The following is a 21,133-nucleotide window of genomic DNA, read 5'->3' as shown; positions in this document are numbered from 1 at the left end:
CATATTTTCAGCAAGCGTTTTTATTTCCCTCTCCAACCCAAAGAAATACAATCCTGGCTATATGCTCTTGCACCTCTGGCACTGGGAGGGGTTTTTTCCCCCATCTTTGTTTACTCAAATTACAAAATGACAATGAAAACTTCCTTTTTAATCAGTTCTGCTTCGAGGATAATTTTCATCACCAACCATCAATCTTGAAATATTCATTTTAGATCAATCCTGAACAGGAGTAAAAATTCAGATTATTTTCCTCTAACCACTTCTCAATTAACCTTCTTATGACCAAGTGTTTTATCTTTAAGCTAAACTTAACAGGCACTAGCTTTATCATGCTAGGGTGAAGTTCTGACCCATCAGCACATACTGCTAGCACACACACTTACTTTTTTGGTCTTTGGAAAGCGGAAGGCTCTTTCGGCTGGTGTCAACTGTGGCCCGTCTTGTGGTGGCGCCACCCCTGTCCCTGGCATACTGAGATTACTGCCTTCATCAGGAGACAGTACGGAGTCCGAGTAGTGAGAGTTCCCGCTGATGTTACGACTCCGCCGCCGAGCTGGTGTGGCACTGCCACGTTTACCCTTTTTCCTGTAGTGATAAAAAAATAAAATCATGTAATACGAATATTAAAACCTATTATGCTTCAATCAACTTCTGACTGGAGAATGTCAGTCTTCACACATTACAATAATGCAAATACGTTAAGGCCATTCACCCACAAGTCACTTGTTGATCAGCAAAACTTAAACGTGTTGAACAAGTTGAAAATTATAAATGAAAGTTGACATCTTAAGTGCCACAAAAGGTGGTTTAATTGGGTCAAGACATCAAAATTTTTCATAATGATCTATGTTTAAATATCAAGACTAGTATTATAAATTTTTTGTGAGCAAAGAAACTGGAAACCTTCAATCCTAAAATTGTTTAAAAAGTTATCAAATTTACTTTTGAGGAGGCTTGGGCTTTTCTTTTGGCTGGTCCTCTTCACTTTTTTCACTCTTTTCCTACAAAAGTACAAAGAACACATAATACCTGCTTCCAGTATAAGCTAAAAAGACACCCAATTCAAAATGACAATGGTCCAACTCAATTGAAATTTTTTTTCCAAACGTGTACAGAAATGAAGTTATTGTAATTAAAACAAAAAGAAAAGATCAGTCATTTTACCTCTTTCTTTTCTGTTTCTTGCTTCTGCTTCTTTAATGCAAGTCTCTCCAAGGCTTCTTTTCGCCTTTCTTCTCGCTTTGCTAGCTTCTCAAAAGCCTTCATGATGGCATCCATCTTTCTTTCCTCTCGAGACTGCAAAAATTAAGTTAAATTACAACACGAATGCAATTTATTCACCTCAACCAAACTATCTTTGCTGTTTCAATAACAAATATTGCCATTTTTGTTCTTATGTTTTTCCATGCAGATTAATACACAGGAGGTTTAAGATTGTGGTCATAACCATCACTTTTACACACGTGAGCTTGGGCATATAAGGAAATAGAAAACTCTGGGAAGTGAAATTAGATTGTATTGACGTACCATGTTTTTCTGTCTTTCAGCCTCAGCAGCGGCTGCAGCACGAGAGTCTTCTGTAGGCCCCTCACCCGCATTGCTGTCCCCATTGACATCGTCTGTGGAGTCCGGGTGATCCTAGGAAACAACAAACTGGAATTATTTTGTATTCAAATATCAACATGCTGTCGACATCACTCAACCTAACCCTATTTTCAATCTAAACACTAGAAATCAATAAAATGTCAACTGCAATTTTCCCCTGAATCATAAGCTTAAATCTGAATATTTATCCAGGAGGTATAAACAAAATTTGTACCAAACTGATATAATGGGTGAATCGATTAAACAACTCTGTTATAAAGTAGTTACAACTGACCATTGAATTTTTTTTTTTTTTTTTTGTAAAAATTAAGATACTACACTTAAGAAAACACTCATATCACACCATCATATTCACACAAACCCAATCCTAATTCGCTTCATATGTATTACAGAGAGTGTATTCTCTATACTAACCTCATCCATGTGCGTCTCCCCATTTCTGCTATCAGATGTCCCCTTGTGTTTCTTCTCTGGTGCCGAGACTACATCTACACAACTGTGGTCATCTCCTGACCCACCACCGGACTCTTCCTTGGACGAGTTGTTCCTCTTATTCTTCTTTCCAGCACTGTTAAAACAAAACAAGTGATCCAATTGCAAGTCATGTAGAACACAAGGGAATACTATGTTAACATTAACAGTTTTTAATATTGATGTGATTTTCACATGTATATAACAGAAACAAGGCATGCATTACTTATGACATTTTCATCTTTATGTCGGCAAAATTTGACAAAGAAACAGTGTATGATCCTCAAGATTAAGAGGTACATATTTCTTATCTTACATATGAAGAAACATATCCCAGTCTTACCTGACTTTGTTCTTCACTTTCCTGCTTTCCAGAACTTGACAATGATGAGAGTCCAGGCAGCAAGCACACTCAACAGCATAATCACTGCAAAGAAAATGAGCAAATACACATCCTAACAACATTCTCCAATAATGACTTGCCTGTTAAAAAGATAACATTCAAACTATTAAGGGAGAAATAAATGAAGTTGTATAATTACTCTAAGTTTTCGTTACCAGTTAATCTGTGAATATATACTATGTCTACACGAACTCAATACTTAATAGTTTCTCCACAAATAGCCAGTGCAAATAGCACTTCATTAAGACACCTACATAAAACTGGATTAAAACCCACAGTATTGATCTCTGCTTATGTGATGGACTAAATAATCACTTCTGACAACACATTTTACAGCCTCCTTATTATAATTTCGCCAAGTTGGGAAGATCTACAACCATTTTCCTCCCTTAGATGATAAGCCAGTTCCTTCACTTACCAGTCTTGGTAATTGTAATCAAAGGGAATTGTGATTTCTGCGCCTTTGGCAATGTGCGTCACAGAGTAAAGGAAAAGATGAAGCTTTCCATTCTCCACCAGGTGGCGCACTTCTGTATTGGGGTGGCACGACCTCCGCACGAAGCGGGCATCATTCCCACAAGCACCTGCGTCCACACAAATGTCCAATCCTTCAAATTTAGGATAGAACAACACAAACGGGTATAACCTAGAAAAACAGAGTACAGCTATCAGCCAACAGCTAAAGCTATGCATTTTATTCAAAGGAAGAATCCATATCAGAGAGTGACTCATTAAATGCCTGTGAAGTTCTTTCCTAACTAGGTTTATATATAGCCTAGCTCAAGAGATATCTTTGCATTAAACCAAGCAAAATAAGGACACGCAAGGCTTTCATTCAAGTTGCAAGTCCCTAGTGTGGGCTAAGAACATGATGCAAACAAATTCATACCTAGCATTTACAATGTCAATAATAATATGCCTGCTGCATTGTCATGCCGACATAATAACTTTACCTTTTAAAGAAGGTATCGTCTTTATCAAATTGCTGCCTTAACATGAAGATGCCTCGGAATTCCATAATGGCTTTATTTGCTGCTATGTCCTGGGAAGATTTCAAACCCTGCAATGAAAATAATGGAAAATACAAGCAACTAGTGTAATAAAATGCAAATCAAGGCCCACATTGTACGTCCTTGACTTACTTCAGTTATATCTAGATAATCTACCTGGGAACCAGTGACCACTACCAACGATTTACAGCCAAGGGCATTACCTCTGCAGAAACAGCAATTTTATTAAATTTATTGAGCACACTGAAAATGTTCACAAAGAGAAAAAGTTAATCCTAACATCACGCCTATTGTTTGTTTCCATAATCCAAAATATAAACAAAACCTATTAATCATACTGAAAGCCAAAACAGCAAAATTATATCCAAAATATTTTTATGACATCAAATATGAAACAATGATATAGGTAAAATTATGTAAAACTTCGTTTTTTTTTTAGCCCAGTTAACACCAATGATAGGCGTTGGAAAATGCTTTTTATCTCACAAAAGCTGCCTCCTCGAGACACTACATTTTTGATCCAGGGTAACACATTCCCTATACACAGTACAAGTAAATTTCTTTAACATTTCTCAGTATTTTGTGCTTACCTTTCTGTTGTGTGCCACCTGGGCCACAGTGTACAGCTGACCCAGCAGCTGCTTAAAAGGGGCAGATTCCTCCAAAGGACCATTCTGAAAAGTGGAAAAACCAGATGAACAGAGAATCCCCTATTTAAAATATCTGTTCATCTCTATGTAAAATTCACCTTTAATATCTTTTTTACAATAATGAAACTGAGCAAAAGGGAACATGCTGATATCATCACAATTTGATTACCACTCATTTGGCAGGTGCTGGATAATTATTGTTTAATGTCTTTGGACGTTTTTTTTTTTTTCACAGAATGATGCATCTTCTGCCTAAAAGCTTTGTTACTAACAACACACATCAATGGAAACCACTAAAACAGGTTTTTAGTAACTCACATGTAAACCATTATATCTCTCTGCAACCACATCTTGTATTTCTGCACAATACTGGTTTGTTTTTGCCTCTTCAAAACTGTCTGTCCATGGGCTAAATAAAAAACATCAAGGGAGAGAAAATCAATTTTTTTCAGCTCCAAACATGTGCACAGGAGAGAAGAGCCTCATGGTAGTAAAGACATCAATAACAAAACTGTGATTTATTCAATCTGGATTAACGAGAAAAAAAAATAAAACATCAGAATTATGCCGTATAGATTAAAGGCAACATAACAATGCTCCATTAAATCCTGCAATGTTCATAAACGTCTGAACAATTGCAGCACATCAAAAACAATTTCTGCATGCAGAGTCTCCCAGGTTCAGACAGTTAAAGCACTCACCTCAGAGAACAGTCCCAGGGATCTTGGGCATTTTCATCTTCTAGCACTGGCCCAGGGGCCTTCTTTGGAAGCTGCAGGAAAAAAACCCCACCAAATCAATCCCAGACTTTAAACAAGGTGATGCCAAGCTTGGTTCTTTAATCCTCGGAGGATATGATGTACATTTACCTCTCTCCTATTGTCTATTAATCTTGATTACAGAAAATACAGCGTGGACTACTCTTATGTTTACTCAATGCACCTAATGGAGATATCAAACAGATTCTAGAATGTCCTTTATTCCCTGGATGAAATTATTTGAAAGATAAAAAAAAAAAAAAAAAAAAAGAGAGAGACAAAGGACGCAAGAAAAGGAACTTCACATAAAAATTCTTGTCTCTAGTTAATCATCGGTTTCTTCTCCTATTACTGCCACGTCAGCAATGGAACATTAGACTTAATAACATTATCCAACTCCTGCAGTCCATCAATATCAGTGGTTTCTGCATTGAATTCTGATACCACTGCATAATCCTAGATTACGCCTCAGTAAGCCACCAGAATGAATTTCAATCTTTACAAGCCAAAGACTATTGATATTTCTAAAGCACACAAGGTAACCGATCTGAATATCACCTCTAAAAATTGGTGTAAGGGAGATCTATTCATCAACATTTATATACATATAAAAACAATGTTATATACACTTGGTACTAATTTCATTTATTTTTTATTAAAAAGTTAAAACATTTTAATGATATCCTGGTTATCTTCCAATATGTGTGCTATTTTGATCTGGCATTATAATATGGCACAAATTTTTGTATCTAAAACTGGCACCTACTGACACTGAATCCCTTATTAAGTAGATCACAGATATCAAGATGGAATTAATTCCCTCCACACCTCTGCCTTGACTTGCTAGCAGAAAGTAATAAACAGAACTTTTATCAACAGCTTACCTTCATTCGAGTAGATTTCCTCTCGCCTTCTCGGAAATTCTGGAATTTTACAAAATGATAAGTTAATAGTTGACTTAATGACCAACAAAACAAATACTGTTTGAATAAGGTTGGATTTAGTTCTGGTGCTTTCTCCCCCCTTTTTGAAACTATTTTGTAACACTGCCTTCACTAAATATGACATTTTCTGTTCACATTTTTCTTCATGAGCATAATATCTATAATAATAATTATGATAAAACTCAATTAGCAAGAAAAAAATAATGTGTATAAATATTACTGCTTACTGAGTTTTTCTTCTTCTGTTTGTCAGATACACTACTATTGCTGTTGCCATCTTCATTTTCTGCCTTAACAGTTCTTTTGTTTTTGTTCTTCTTTTCCTTTATTTTTTTCTTATCTCCTTTGTTATTATTGTCACTGATTACATGTGTTTCCTTCTTATTTTTCTTGGTTGGGGTAAGGGTAATGGAAGTGGGAGAACTGGCCTTGGCTATGTATGAAGTTTCATTATCACTATCTGAGCTGGTATCTGAAATTGATAGCAAAGATGATTAATACTATGTATAGCATGACACTTCTTTCCATGACAGAAATAGACAATAATTGAGCTAAAATAAATGAAAGTGCATCCATATTAAAACCTCTCTTACAGTCTATGCATAGGGCATGATATTCCAAAGGCACCATAATTCTTAAAAGCTCTCATAAACCAGTCTTGCTATGTGATTCTGCTGGTCAGTTTTCAATCTTAACAGAGAACACAGAATTACAGTCAAATAGCTTATATACGCAATAATAATAATAATAATAATAATAATAATAATAATAATAATAATAATAATAATAATAATAATAATAATAATAATTTGAAAACAAAAAGGGGGGAAGGGGCAATCATTATCATCATCAACCAAACATCATGAAACAAAATAGTATTTTGGATATTGCTCACACTACAAAACATCTGCTTTATACTGAAAATATAAATTGGTGAAGCAATGCACACCAACTGGTTCTAAAAATTTGATTCAATATGCTTTCATTAATGTTTAACTAAGAAAGCAATATTTATCAATTATCTGAATGCATTGATTTTCAATTCTTTCTATTGAAAGACTGAACAATGAAACTGAACAGAAGTTCAAGCAATCCTAATAGGTATACAAATACCCATTGTTTAACGAGCAATGTATACACGAGAACTAAGAAAGAGCAATGACACCAACCAGTGTTGTGATAATGTATAGTGTTCTGAGTTCAGTCTCTAGAAACAGTCATCTATAATATCAGTGGGGCAATTACTAGAAAATCAAACAAAGATATTGTTAAGGATTAAGAAAAGTAAGAGTGCTGGGTTAGTTGTGTATAAACAAAGAAGTCAATGCTTTTTTACATATTGTCCAATTTGCATACAAACAGCAGGCTTGCTCTTTTGTTATTGCCCGATTAAGCGAAGCCTTGGAATTTTTCTACCTTCCAACCAGTACCTGTCTCAACAGTAAATCAAAGCTCTAACTGCTTAAGAAAAGTGCTTATAAACTGACTACTTCTCATTACATCAGAGTTCTACAAAACCTACAGCTTAACAGGTTTGTCACATCAACATGCATTCACTGTCAACTGTTACATAGATAGCAACTTATCAAGCTTTCTCTAATTTTACTTCATCTAGATGCATCTATCTTCTCTCCTTTTTTTCACCCTCCTTACCTGACATGTCAGCTTTTTTCCTGGTCTGTATCCTAATAGCCCTCTCCCTGTCCACCTCCCTGGGCCTGCAGGTTTCACAGTAGTACGTCTCTGGGATGTTCGTCCTGTCCAACATGACACAGTCAATATGCTGCCAGACACTGGAAGCAAACCCAACAAAGTGGTCAAGTTCACCCCCCACACACATGGCAGTGAGCCCTACTGCAGCAATATGGGTAGCCTTATCAAGTTATCTACCATAAAAGGTTGCAGTGCACCCTTGGCAAGAGTTGAGTCTGGCTCAAAACTGTCAAGAGTGGATCTTAATGTTCAATGAGAATGTATATGGCACAACACAAAATGCAAAAACATATGTCTCTACCCTTAACTTACTATGTAATACTTCTCTTTAAAATCAAGGCTTATAAGAATGTGTATCTTTTGAAATAGAGTTTATCCAACAATATGCACTCCTCCTTTTTGCGCAATGTCATCTCAAGGCAAATTGAAACTGAAAATTGAAGCAACTGTGAGGAATTACCATAACGATAACAATCATGAACAATAAACGCCTCATCCAAGGTGTCAATCCTGTGATTTCTCTCCTTTCATTTTCACCTGTTCATACCTTACAGTTATTTTCCTTAGAAATGCCACCATGGCAGAAAGCAATTTTCGCAATCATTTTTAGCAGTGACTCAGTATCGCCAAGCTGATGAGTCAGCAGAACCAACTGGCACTGACACTGCTGATCTCCCAGTGCTACTTTCAATTAAACAACATAACATGAGATTGTTCAAAAATGCAACATATTGATGACACACAATTATCAAGATACAGCTGCCCTGAATATGAAGTAGGAAGTATTTGCTACTCAAAATGCAAACAGCTTTGAGTTACTGATGAAAAGCGCAAGAATAAATCATACGTTTCATTCAATGGTATTTGAAGATACTGGAAAAACATTCTTCTTTCCTCAAGAGGTAATGTAATGTAATGCAGGAAATTCTGTCAAAAAGCAAAACTCAGACAAACATAAAGAGTTTATTAATATTTCACAAATTCTCATCCAGAAAATTACTAGCTCACAAATACAATTAACAAGAGTAACATATGTCATACTAAACAAATGACAGAAGTAACAACTAGGAAAATTAAAAGGACCTATTCTGCAAAACTGTGTTCACTCCTTTCTTCTAAACTACATACTCGCCAGTACATTGAATCTTTCAAATTATACCAATTTTCTGGGAATTTGTCAACTCTAGGTAATACACTGAGAACACTGTACTGTTTCTTTCCAAGACAACTATCGCTTTATCATTATTGCTATTATCATCACGTAAAAGTAGTGTAACTGAAAATCCAAACAAAACTCACCTGCACTGGTCACAACAGATCATGTATCCATCATCATGGTCCATGTTACATATACAGCGGGTGACACTATATGACCAGTCCTCCTCTTCCACCACCTGGACCTCTCCCGTCCCAGCTCCCCCTGCACCAACATTGCCACCACTGCTGCTGCTGCTCAGGCTGCTGTTACTGCTGTGGACCTCGTTGACCACGCTCTCTATCACCTCAGTGATATGGTCTACCACTGTGGTGTCGTCCACTCCGTGGTCCACGTGGCCGTTGACCCTGGGCACCCCCGGGGAGATTGGGGACTGCAGAGGAGGGGACTGCGGCGGGGTTGGTGGGGGAGGGGCTCCATAGTTGTGATCCTGAAACAGAAACAGTGCATCATGGTGATATTTTATCTACTATGTTATAAGCTAAATTTATGTTATGGATTTTTTTTTTTCACACAAAAAGTGGGAGATGAGAAATGTTTACCTGGGGTATGGGATGTTGCCATAAACAGTCACATACCCAGAGAAAGGGACTGACCAGACTACTACTGGTGTGTTTCACCTACAGAGTGAAGAGTTTAGCAACGGTTGTCCTCTTTAGAGTACCTTCCCCTATCAGTGTCACAGTGGAGCCTCTCATTACAAACCATCCAGGGTTTAGCAATCATTAACTGCACCATTATCTTATCAGAAGTAATAATATACCAGTAAAGTATGTACCAGATTATAGGCCAGTACATTCAAACCTTTAATCAAAGCATGGATGCTACTACTAACGGTCTCCCATACTGATTATATGTTGTTGATCCTTGGTTCTAAAATATGATTAAATGTTCAGAAACTAACTTGGTATACTCAGGCCAACAATGTTTCCTGTAAAATGGGGCAACAAAACCAAAGGAGTTTATGGCAACATGTATACTTCATTCTACAACAATGTAGTATGTCTCAATAGCCAGTGTCAAGACCACTTCAATAAAAATTGTCACTGATTACTGTTTTATTCCACTCTTCCCCATGGATTAAACAGGTTGGTTAGCTGACAAGAATTTTACAGAATGGAAATGCGGGTAGCGAGACACACAAGAAGGTAAATATCTGAACATTTCGAAGTAAGAGATACATTTTAAAGCATTCCCTACATTTTGATAAGGTGAATTCAAAACCCACCTTTCTCGCACCACCTTGGCTTATGTTTTGGTTACTACACCCAAATCGCGATATTTGCAGACATGCTGAAACTGTTGGTCTGATCGGTCATGACCGTGAACATTTGTTTGGACCAGTACAAAATTGGACTTGGTCGGTCCAAAGAACCGACAAGAGTTTTATGAACCTCAATTTTGAATGTACAGTCATCATTTGACATACTTCACTAATAAAAATATTTAAAACCTAAAGCTTTTTCCCTTCCATTTCAAACCTATCACATTCACAAACAAAGTAAGCTACCTAATCATACTGGTAGTATCTGTCTCAAACGAATAGAGTGATTTCAGTCCGACAAAAATCCGTTCGGTCCGTCAAATTTTTCATTACTGCCTGTCCAAATGTCCGGCCATTCTGAAAAGTTTTCAGCATGTCTGTATTTGCCCAGTTCTCTTTTCATAACACAAACAAATACCTCCCACAAGTAACTACCACAGGGATTTCCTCAACATTACCTTGTCCAATTTTGTATATCCAGCGGCTTCCAGTATAGTGCTACATCCTCTAGTCTCGAGGAGCATGGTCCTATTGACAGCCTGTATTTCTCAAGTGTACCGACGGGACTCATGTAAGAGCTGTTCACGCCACCTCTCTCCTCCACAACCTTCTCCAAGCTTTCTGCTTGATGGCTGGTGTTCAGCTTAATAATCAAACCTGCTGTTGTCATAAGGTCACGTGACAATACCTGATAATTGCACACCAGGTAACTACGTTGACAAAGGACTGCCATTAATGGGGTGTGGCCTCCATGTATCAATTATACAGATCCATACAGCCAGAATTCAATACACAGTTTGCCAGGTACTATGTGGATGTTTTTCACACAATTTGCACATCAATAAGCTGTGCTCCCTCAGGTAAAAGAGAACCTGTTAGTTTTGCCATGGACAATTCTTTGACAGCATTCCCCAACAACAAACACGACAGAATGTATGGGGCCATTTGAATAGGAGGCATTGACTGAATACAGAACTCCTATAACACAAACCTCTAATGTTTTATGGATGGTTTGTTTGTATGGGGAAAATAGTGCTGCATTATTCCATTAACTCCTATTATTCACCACCAGAAGACAAAAGAAAGTATTGATAAAACAACGCTGAGTAGAGGGAGAGAAAAAAAAACAGCACCTAGCTCTCTGTCTACAGCAGCATTCTCAGATAATTATAAAGTAATACTAGCAGCTGACAGTGGGCTTAATGGAAGCTGGTGAAAAAGATCCATTTTCCTGTTTGAGCAGTGGCTCACATGATAATAACCAGCTCTATATTGACCTCCTAGCTGTTGCCATGGAGACAGGGCTCCCCGTGGGAAGTATCATGCAGATAGGTCGAGTTGCAACATTTTCAGATGATTTCAACGGCTTCCTTGTGATTGGCTCAGCCAATAAATACATGGAACTATTGAATTGGCAATGGAAAATAATTCAGTTTTATAATGTGGGGGTGTGTTCCAAAGGGACACTGCAGATATCTATGGTTGTTATTTTTCACTGGATTATTGGTCTACAAGCTTTCATCCACCATAATGGAAATGTTATTGCCAGTACATGACCTATGTTTAGATGTATGCAGAGGCGGATCCAAAGCTATTTTGTGCCTGTCAATGTAAACTTGAAAAATACTGACCGTCTTCCATGAGACCCAGAAGACGGCCTCCATCTGCCCCTGTACACGAACTGTACTGGTATATGTGAGTAGCCAGCTGAGCTACATGGTACAAAACAATTTTTCATTCTTTAAGTCTGAATAGAATACACAATAACCCTCATACAAAATTCAACAACTATGTTGATGGGATCAAAAGGTTGGAGGGATCTTTGCTTACATCTTGTGCCTGGGACTCTACTTACAAGCTGCATTATACCATACACACATCAAGAGTAGGATGGCCAACAGTTCAAAGTAGCTCTGTTCTATATGAGTAAACACTTACTTGATAAGGCAGTCCAAAACACCCTGAGTAAGTCTGAGATGAAGGTTGGCAACTGTCAGGAACATTAGAGGGGTCTAGCACATCAGGACTGTAAAAAAAAAACAAAAAAAAAAACAAAGGAAATTTACTAATTACATATATAATGTCATAAATTGACGCAATCCACCTGGTGTGTTTACATGAAATGCAAAGTAAATTTTAGAAAATTAGCTACCCTCAATTCATCGTAAGGACTGGGTTTTTTTTAATGCATCCATTAGATTTAGATCTTTTATTTTCACCTCATGAAATTATAATGTCATTTTCACTTACAGCAAATCACATTAGCTTTGGGTAAGCAACAACATGCCTGGAAGTACTAATTTAGTTCTAACAAATCTGAATATCAATATTTCATCAAAAGCAAGCTCTTAAGTTTTTAAAGTTATATATTAATTTATTTCTATCAGGAAGTAAATTTTTGCCACTGAAGATGATAAATCCTGGAAAATAAAAAACTAGTATAATACATTTATAATTTGTAAGTAACAACAATATTTCAAAGATACACTTTATTTCCTTTTCCAAATGTTGCCATCTTTTTTTAAATCTATCCCTCCTCGTTACAAAATGTACTTACTCAGTGCCTGCGGCTATGCGCTCTAAGTTGGACTTTTCTATGGCAGCCACCTGAAGCAGAATGCTCATGTCGCTGCTATTTGCAATGGCGGGCATGGTGCAGTAGGGGAACACACACCGCTACATTTCCCAGGAACAATCATTGCACTCTTCTCATCATTAAAACAGGCACCTAAAACAAAGAGACAATGTTTTGTGGATTTTTTTCTTTTTTCACTAGTTTAAATATGAAAATTAGAAACTAACAGACCCCCCCCCCCCCCAATCTTAATATAATCTGCAAGAAAGGGAAAGTCAAAACTTCATAGAATGAAGTGAGTAAAAAACTGCATAGAATGCATTGCTTGCAATTACTGTCAAGTTTCCTCATATTAATAAAGGTGCTACTGACAGCTTATCAACAAGGATTGGCATATTTGCTTTCAACCTCCCATAATCTCCACCAGATGGCAGGAGTTACAGGAGACCCGCAACAGCTTCTAGAACATTGAGCTATGCTATGGGAAGCTTTACACAAATATAGCTCTCTTACTCTGCCAGCATCAATACTACAACCCAGAATGAAATAGCTTGAAAAACCTGGAGGCCTGCCTTTATGAAACATTTGTATGCAGAGAGACAAACTTGTTTTGATCATATGCAATTGATTATTCAGGCAACTTCTTTTGAAATGTTCCTATTATTGACATCCACAAAGGAGGTAGCACACAATCAATACTAAAGGTCAGCTACAAGAAGGTCAGGCAAAATTATCTGGTTTTTCTCAGTTGATGTCACTCAACTGAAGTAAGTGTGTTGAAACTATTTTTCGGATATCAACCGGGTTTAAAACAACCATAAAATGAGATGACAATCTTGAAACACACAGCATCAGGATGTAGGATTGGTGCAGCTTCCTTTTTCAATCAAGTTTAACCACTGGTGATATTATGCACAAGACAGCAGGAGGATATTATAAACAACTCAAGTGCTATACTTTACAACTCAGACTTGGCATTTTTTTCACCAAGCTAATGAAGAAACTGTTCACTGCACCAAGACCCTGTTAAATACCACATCCATTTACTGAAAAGTCTTTGCATGCAAAGAGTAAAACATGCCCAGTGGCATACCACTGTCAATCTAGGTCAGGCAACTTTTCATATGCAAACTCTCTCCCCGTGACTGACCTACTTCAGTCAAAAAAAGGTCGGTTATGGAAAAATTTCAAATGGCTAGCACTTTGGGCCAGTGCCTCTTGTGAAATGAGTGTTAAACATGATCAATTCTTATATTTACGAATATCTGCATACATTTCCTAAATGTTTTGCTGTTATGTTTGGGTTTTCAAGGACCAAAGCTACAGGTTAACATTGCAAGCTAATGAATTAAGCTATCAATACTTTTGGTTTTTACAACCAATTCCTAGGATCACTCACGAATGAAATATCTTTTGGTCAATACCTGAATAATTGCAGCAGAATTTTAAAATTCCGGCTTAATGACAAATTTGGCAAAACACAGTAAATATATATGCATCCACAAACAAATCAAAATGTTAAGCCTTTCACTGTAATGCTTTATATTAGACCCAGTCCCTCTACTAAACCAACCAGATTTCAGCTACCTTTTTTGTTTACTGATATCGACATTTTCCTGGGCATGCAATTAAATACCATATTCACGTAGGTTTGCAAGCTAATTAAAGTCCTTCACTTCTCTACCGTACCAAGCACAAAGAAGCATACCCGGTACATAAATGACTACAATCATTAAATCATACACATTTCATTTAGTCTGATTTCGGATTTCCTCCCAACATAAAAAACTTCTTGTGGAACAGGCATCTTTTTATTAAGCAAAAACTGACAGGTAATTAATTTCTATGCTAGTCCACTGCATAGTTCCTGATGAACTGAATACAGAGCCAGCATTACTAGTACCTGATTAGCAAGAAATATGTGTACATTTGATTTCTGACCAAAACAGTTACCACATATAGGAAGTAACACATCAAACCTACTAAGAGAGAAGCTACAAAATTACTGGGGTCTCACACACCATAAATGCCTGTCATATTCAACACAGAGACCATATCATAACAAAGAAGCTGCATACACAGGTTGCAAGCCAATCCACACACCTTCTTTAAACAAATGAGAACAGTTTACACAACTTAAAACTGGACCTTCTAAATCCTTAGATCTGTGGAATAAACAAAGATGCCATATGAATTTGAGTTCCCAGTCAAGTTAGGCCTGCCTTCTTCAGTGCCACGAATCTCATTGAGCCATCTGTTTATCATTGGCACACCACTGGGAATAGATATAATCTACTGTCCTGCCCCACAGCTTCTAAAACAAGTAAATCTTGTGCCCGAGATAGGAGCCTCATGGTAGCACTTCGTACATTCAGATAACCTGGGGTAGCGCTAGCAATTTTTTTCGCTTAGCCAAATCACCACTTTTCTGTCAATTTGTTATCAAAATGGTTATAATTTGACTAAAACAAGTCAAATCAAGACCATTTTCTTTAGCCAATTAAGGCCAGTTTTAGCATTTGGCTAAATTGGCGAGTGTTAACGCTACCCCAGGATAACCTACTGAAATGGTTGAAACAAAATTAAGTCAGCCTAAGTTTATTTTCAGGATTAGACTGAGAGAGCCTTCTGTGAGTGTATTTCATGTGTAAAATATCTTCTTGGACAAATAATACAAAAATGCTTACTGGATAGAGTAATACATATGCCAAATGGCAGACGGATTCAGAAGGACTGCCAAACAGGAATGTTTGGAAGATTACCAACTAAAACCTCCTAAACAACTACAGGCAGTTGACATTCTTTAGTGTATGTAGTGTATGTACATTTAAACCAATACTTTAAGCGCAAATTTTCCCTCCCTACCTTCCATATCATATCCTTCTGTAACATCAAGGTCTGAGGTCCCCAAATTGTTGTACCATATGAAACATAGTATGTAGTAAGTGGTTTTTACCAATCGTGCCTTTCATTGATCATAACTGTTGATTCTGTATTTTTACCAGCTACTCAGTGCTCTTATAAACAATCTCAAATGCCTAAAAACATTCTAAAGAAATGTAATAGTGTGAAATAAGTTTTACAATAATCCAAGTGCATACAAAGTTTTTAGTCCAATTATGTGTAAGTCCAACTACATGATAAGTCAGACAAACTGTGATGCTGGCCTAAATGTTGGAGACAGAACAGGATACGTTTGGTAAGTAGATCAGGTAAAGTACAACCACAACAGCAATGTCTAGATTATGAGCACTGAATCTATAGCCTAATTTTCTGAACTACGACCCAGAAAGGGTGTTTATAGTAAGGTCTATATTCAGTTCTGACATTTCTAGCCATTCCAACTGCAGGGTTGGCAAGCATCTTAAAATTTACTCTAGGTTCCCTACCAGGCTCATAGGTTGTCTGCTCAGATAGTTCAGCTTGAAGTCATCGCAACTGACCCATAAATAAGCTTTCGGTTTTAATGTCTTCAACACAAGAGAGCTATTTTTGTACTGCTAAGCCCATGACAATCAGTCAACAACTGTCATATTCTGTACTTGTCAATGCGCCATTTGCTCTCTAAAGCTTTTTAAAAAAATTCACACACCTCAAGTTTTTTTCCCTTTCTCTGCCCATTAATTCATACCTAGCTTTCCATTCTCTGCTATAATTATAAATTTATAAAGTGATTATAAATTAGTTCTGTACCTATTAATGCTGTAAAACACCATTCAACAATGTGGCCATTTCAAACCACGTATGTATTAAATAAGTAAACCTATTATGATGGAAATGATAATCTGCAAAGAACTAGTTTCATGGAACTTTATTTGAGAAGAGTGTGCTTACTAGTACTCAAGTCAACTTGAGTGAGCTACAGAATTCGTCAAAAAACAGGTCACTGGTACTAAAAATCTGGTAGGTCTATGATAACAAAAGGGATGTCTAATTAAACTACAATTTCTTATGTAATAAACCATATATTCATATAAAACAGCAAGTTCAGATTAACTCTAAAACACTTCACGAGGTCAGAGGTTAATTTTTCAATGTTTGAATATTTTAGAGAGTTTGGCCACCTTCATCAAAGTTCTTACTATAAATTAAATTAGCACTTTTTGATATATGAAGTAAGTTACAGTTGGGTGAGCCTCGATGATTTTAACAAAAACCAATTGAAAGACAAGACTTCCCATGAATTTGTGAATATTATAATACATGCTAATAAGAACAGGGTATCGTTATTGTAACAGAAGAAAAGCATTCAAATAGAAAACACATATACAGTTGATGCTAGGTCAGAACTGTCCTCTTGCTATTCCGCGACTCATTAAATTTAGATCTCAGAACAAACGTCAAAGAAACGTCAAATCAGAAAATGGTGGACTTTCAGTTCGGTATCAAGTGTAGCGAATATGATTGAGGAAACATCTGAAAGAGACAGAATATTGACAAAACGTCCTCATGTATTCACGCAAAATAAACTTTATAAAACGTATGACTTACCCGCTTTCCCTGGCGAAGTGTCAATCTTCCGCTGGGATTGGTAGCAAGATAGCAAATTTACTTGGTTTATTTACAAAATGTGTGTACAATAACAACGCTTCTGTACAGAGTTTGCGCTTAAAACTTGGTCAGTATAATGTCTGAAATATTGTCTTTAGGTGTGTAAAATCCTAGTAGTTGAAACCCAAAGGTTCCGAGGAAAATCCTCTCAAACTAGACATTATGTCAGCAAACGCTATGATAATGTCTATCCATAATGGCGGCCATTAAAAATTTCCAGTCATACGGGGTCTTCACGAAGTCAAAACAAGGCGTTTGTGTAACTGCGCATGATTATTGACCTAATTATTGTGTATGCTAAATATTTAGCTGAAAGTTTTATTGGAATTAACTTTTCTTTAGTAGTTAACTAAGCATAAGAAAATTTAGATATTAATGTATATCATAGCTTTCCATGTAATATCATTACGTTTTTATAAAAAACACCAAAACAAGTGCGATCAATACTGCGCATGCGTGATTGCAGAAGTAAATTTTGTCGGCAATCAAAATGAGGATATTTGGCGTTGCAAATCTTCAGAAGGTACAGCAGTCATAACAACCTAGCTTTATTCACGACAAAAGAGTAGAGAAACATGCTTGGACCATCGTCAAGTGAGGAGGAAAGTGACAATGACACTTATCCGGACGAAGTTTCAGACGGGCTCAGCATCCCCAGTATTGATCAGAGAAGCCTGTCCGCCAGTGGGGATAACTTGAGTGCTTCTGGTGGAGCCCACTCCCGCACCAGCAGTGGGAGGCCCTCGAGCCCAAGCCCCTCGCAGGTAAGCGAGAGGGAGAAGGAAGATCTGGAACGGATAGAGCGCGAGGAAGAAGACAGGAGGACGCGTTTACAACTGTATGTGTTTGTTATGCGATGTATTGCTTACCCCTTCAACGCCAAGCAGCCGACAGATATGGCCCGACGGCAGACCAAGATCAACAAGCAACAGTTGCAGACGATAAAAGAGAGATTCCATGCCTTTCTCAATGGTGAGACTAATATTGTTGCCGATGAAGCATTCACGAATGCAGTGCAAAGTTACTATGATGTGTTCTTGAAGAGTGACAGAGTTTCCAATATGGTTCGAAGTGGGGGTTGCTCTGCCCATGATTTCCGTGAAGTCTTCAAGAATAACATCGAGAAGCGCGTGCGTAGTTTGCCAGAAATTGATGGCTTGAGCAAAGAAACAGTCCTTAGTTCATGGATGACCAAATTCGACAACATATTCCGCGGAGAGGAGGACCCTCGTAAGCAATCCCAAAGAATCTCTACAGCAGCCTCAGAACTGATCCTTAGCAAGGAGCAATTGTATGAAATGTTTCAAAATATTTTGGGGGTGAAAAAATACGAACACCAAATCCTTTTCAATGCATGTCAGGTGAGTATCACGATTAAATGGAGCTGAGTATTCGGGGCTGTGTGTGATCACGGGTGTTATTTTAATAGAAGCATATAAGGCAAAACATATATAGGACAGTTGTTCGTTTTCCATTTCACCAATTTTACACGTATAGTACATAGTTTGCCCTTGCCTGTGACCTGTGTCTCAAAAAAAAAAAAAAAAAATCAGAACTTACAAAATCATGTAGTTGTCAATTTTGCAATTAAAAATAGATAAACGTCAATTGATGAAGAAATAATTGCCATGGCTGGAAAACATGCTTGCTTGATATCATTGACAGTGGAAGGAATAAATTTATTGGTATAATTGCATGTCAAGCATACACTTCACTGGCAGAATATTGAAAAATGTTCTAAGATGGCACCTAAATATTTATATAACATATACCATGTCATCACACAAATCACTTTAATCAGATGTAAGAAATTAGAACTTTCTGAGTCAGATAGTGTATGTTAAAAGCTATTTGAATGTTGTTTTAAAGAGTTGACAGCACAAAGTAGTTTCTCTGTCCTATAACTTAAAAATGTTTGTGACATTTTACATCTAATAAGTGCACAAACTCTGGTTTTAGTTTTCTCAAACTTGGCAACATTTTACCCAAGGAAGATAAAGGATAAAGAAACACATGGTGGCAATGTTTTGAGACTTGTTTGTTTATGTTAAAAGTAATATTTTCTATGGCTTTATATCCTACTAAGCTACTGATCATTCCCAAATTATACCTTTTAAACTATAAAACCTTAAAATTACCTGGCACTGATGGTTCCTCTTTAACTGAGAAAGACATTGCATTTTAAATGACTGGCCAGTCGTATCATTACTAGTACACAGTCATGTCGTAGCCCAAAATCATTACTAATAAGTTAAAAATGGAATAAAACATTGAATCCAAGTGTAGGGACAGGCAGAGCAATGATTCTTAAGTTTGTGAAAATTCCTTTTTCCTCCCAAGAAAAAATATTTTTGCCTGGTTAATCCCTTAAATTAATTTGATGACAAATACTGTCATTGTGTTTGGGGACTGAAGACATTTCAGTCACGGCTTGATTCATGAACATTTTATCCTTTGCTGTGCTGGCTTTAGGTGATCATTTCATATTATGGAAAATGAACCAGCATTTTATTGTATATATAACATACATATTTCAGTGCTGCACTAAATATATGAGCAAGTAATTTTGTAACTGTTTGCTGTAAATTTTCCAGCATCTTGCTGATTCATAAAAAAGACCAAAATCAACTAGTAACAGTTGCTGACATTAAACATAGAATGTTTTATGAGGCTGACTTATGATATTTACTGTCTATTAAGAGAGATAAACCAGCATTGAATAAATGTTTCAAGACTGCATGAAATAAATATATACAAATACAGTAACATGAAATGTATGAGCAATAAATTCTGCACCAATTTTGAATAAATTGTCAAATATCATGATGTTGAAATTGGTTTGTAAAGGAGCATGCATTTGACGTTGTTTCTGATAGAAATTACCTCTTTATGTTACTGAAAACCATCCATTATGCATACATTCATATCAGTGCACATTTCAAGTATTGAATTTTTTATAAAGCAATGAAGTTTACCGACTAGTATTTGATGAAAGAGATTTAGGATTGTCAGGTAACACAATATAATTAAATAGTGTCAGTATAAATGACCGGTTAAGTGGCACACTTGCTGAAGTATGAATTTGTTAGTTAACTGCATGAAAAGAAACACAAATGGAGTTTACATTTTCGGATAATGAGCTTTCTGATGGCGGACAGCAACAACAACAATCGGCAACAATGCTGCAGTCGGAATACTATGAAAATGTCGAAGAAATAAAAGATAATACGTCTATCCAAGTCCAGCTGTTTATTTCACACTAAATAATGGTCCAAGTATGTGTTATTAATGTACCAGTTCTAAGTAATGTATAGAATATAATAAAACTGGCTTTGGGTGATGGCAAAATTGATTTAATGGTTCATACAATCAGATGAATGATGTAACAGAAAGGAGGGGAGCTTGGATGTATTCATAGATTGATTTGTGGAATCCATCCATAAGAATATAATTGTGTTTTTCCTTTTCATCTAAATTTTGCATTAGTTTTGTGTCAAGAATAATACGAGGATCACTGCTCTAAAGTCTGTGTGGGTGATTTTTATAACTCGTTGTGTAAAGTATCGCATCTCCTCAAGCGCAAAATGCGGGTCTGTGGTCTTCCATCCAGCCATGTGTATGATCAAGGGGGCGTTTATCCATTTTATTAGATCACAAATCTCAAAAGAAAAAGGTCAGGAGATACTACACACTGTTACACAAGGACATGTTTATTTCATGGGAACTGTGTGATGACATGTTTGTTGTATGTGCTTTCACCATTTGTTCAAGATCATGATAGATTTCGTGAGAGAATATGCAATTATTGACTGCCCCAAGGTAGAAATATTTTTAGCCTTCTCATTTTTATTGACACTTGTTTGCCTAGTAGGAAAATAATCAAGTTCTTTTTCTGTGTATATAATATTATTTTATTCATATATACTAGTAATGAAATGAATAGTTTATCATATTTTCAATCTTCAAGAAAGCC

The 21,133-nt window shown here is 36.7% G+C and overlaps 2 protein-coding genes across 11 annotated transcripts in view; one reads left to right on the top strand and one right to left on the bottom strand.

The window, feature by feature from the left end:
• LOC106166043 (uncharacterized) overlaps nucleotides 1–17,398 on the bottom strand; it is a 30,708-nt gene extending 13,310 nt beyond the window's left edge. For 3 of the 5 annotated variants that reach the window (XM_013544442.2, XM_013544445.2, XM_013544446.2), the window contains exons 1-18: nucleotides 17,101–17,398; nucleotides 12,592–12,762; nucleotides 11,973–12,060; nucleotides 8,854–9,200; nucleotides 7,495–7,634; nucleotides 6,069–6,313; nucleotides 5,782–5,820; nucleotides 4,841–4,911; nucleotides 4,458–4,548; nucleotides 4,080–4,163; nucleotides 3,433–3,539; nucleotides 2,898–3,125; nucleotides 2,420–2,503; nucleotides 2,020–2,173; nucleotides 1,528–1,638; nucleotides 1,165–1,296; nucleotides 943–1,001; nucleotides 384–585 (exon numbers count right to left, since the gene is read on the bottom strand). In XM_013544442.2, coding sequence (XP_013399896.2) covers nucleotides 384–585; nucleotides 943–1,001; nucleotides 1,165–1,296; nucleotides 1,528–1,638; nucleotides 2,020–2,173; nucleotides 2,420–2,503; nucleotides 2,898–3,125; nucleotides 3,433–3,539; nucleotides 4,080–4,163; nucleotides 4,458–4,548; nucleotides 4,841–4,911; nucleotides 5,782–5,820; nucleotides 6,069–6,313; nucleotides 7,495–7,634; nucleotides 8,854–9,200; nucleotides 11,973–12,060; nucleotides 12,592–12,686 — 2,277 coding nt within the window. In that variant the 5' untranslated portion in view covers nucleotides 12,687–12,762; nucleotides 17,101–17,398. Of the gene's footprint in view, nucleotides 1–383; nucleotides 586–942; nucleotides 1,002–1,164; nucleotides 1,297–1,527; nucleotides 1,639–2,019; nucleotides 2,174–2,419; nucleotides 2,504–2,897; nucleotides 3,126–3,432; nucleotides 3,540–4,079; nucleotides 4,164–4,457; nucleotides 4,549–4,840; nucleotides 4,912–5,781; nucleotides 5,821–6,068; nucleotides 6,314–7,494; nucleotides 7,635–8,853; nucleotides 9,201–10,492; nucleotides 11,912–11,972; nucleotides 12,061–12,591; nucleotides 12,763–15,474; nucleotides 15,758–17,100 lie in introns of those variants that run through there. The other 2 variants (XM_013544444.3, XM_013544447.2) reach the window with 2 other exon arrangements.
• A 205-nt stretch (nucleotides 17,399–17,603) lies between these two features.
• Nucleotides 17,604–21,133, top strand: part of LOC106166053 (calcium-dependent secretion activator 1) — a 52,192-nt gene continuing 48,662 nt past the window's right edge. For all 6 annotated transcript variants that reach the window (XM_087014517.1, XM_087014516.1, XM_087014515.1 and 3 more), the window contains exon 1: nucleotides 17,604–18,521. In XM_087014517.1, coding sequence (XP_086870643.1) covers nucleotides 17,736–18,521 — 786 coding nt within the window. In that variant the 5' untranslated portion in view covers nucleotides 17,604–17,735. The remainder of the gene's footprint in view (nucleotides 18,522–21,133) is intronic.

This window comes from Lingula anatina, chromosome 6, assembly GCF_051362555.1.
Source record: "Lingula anatina isolate TDL-2025a chromosome 6, LinAna3.0, whole genome shotgun sequence".
In the NCBI taxonomy this organism is placed as follows: Eukaryota; Metazoa; Brachiopoda; class Lingulata; order Lingulida; family Lingulidae; genus Lingula; species Lingula anatina.
Note: the sequence above shows the minus strand (reverse complement) of the source record. Positions and strands in the feature narration are given on the sequence as shown.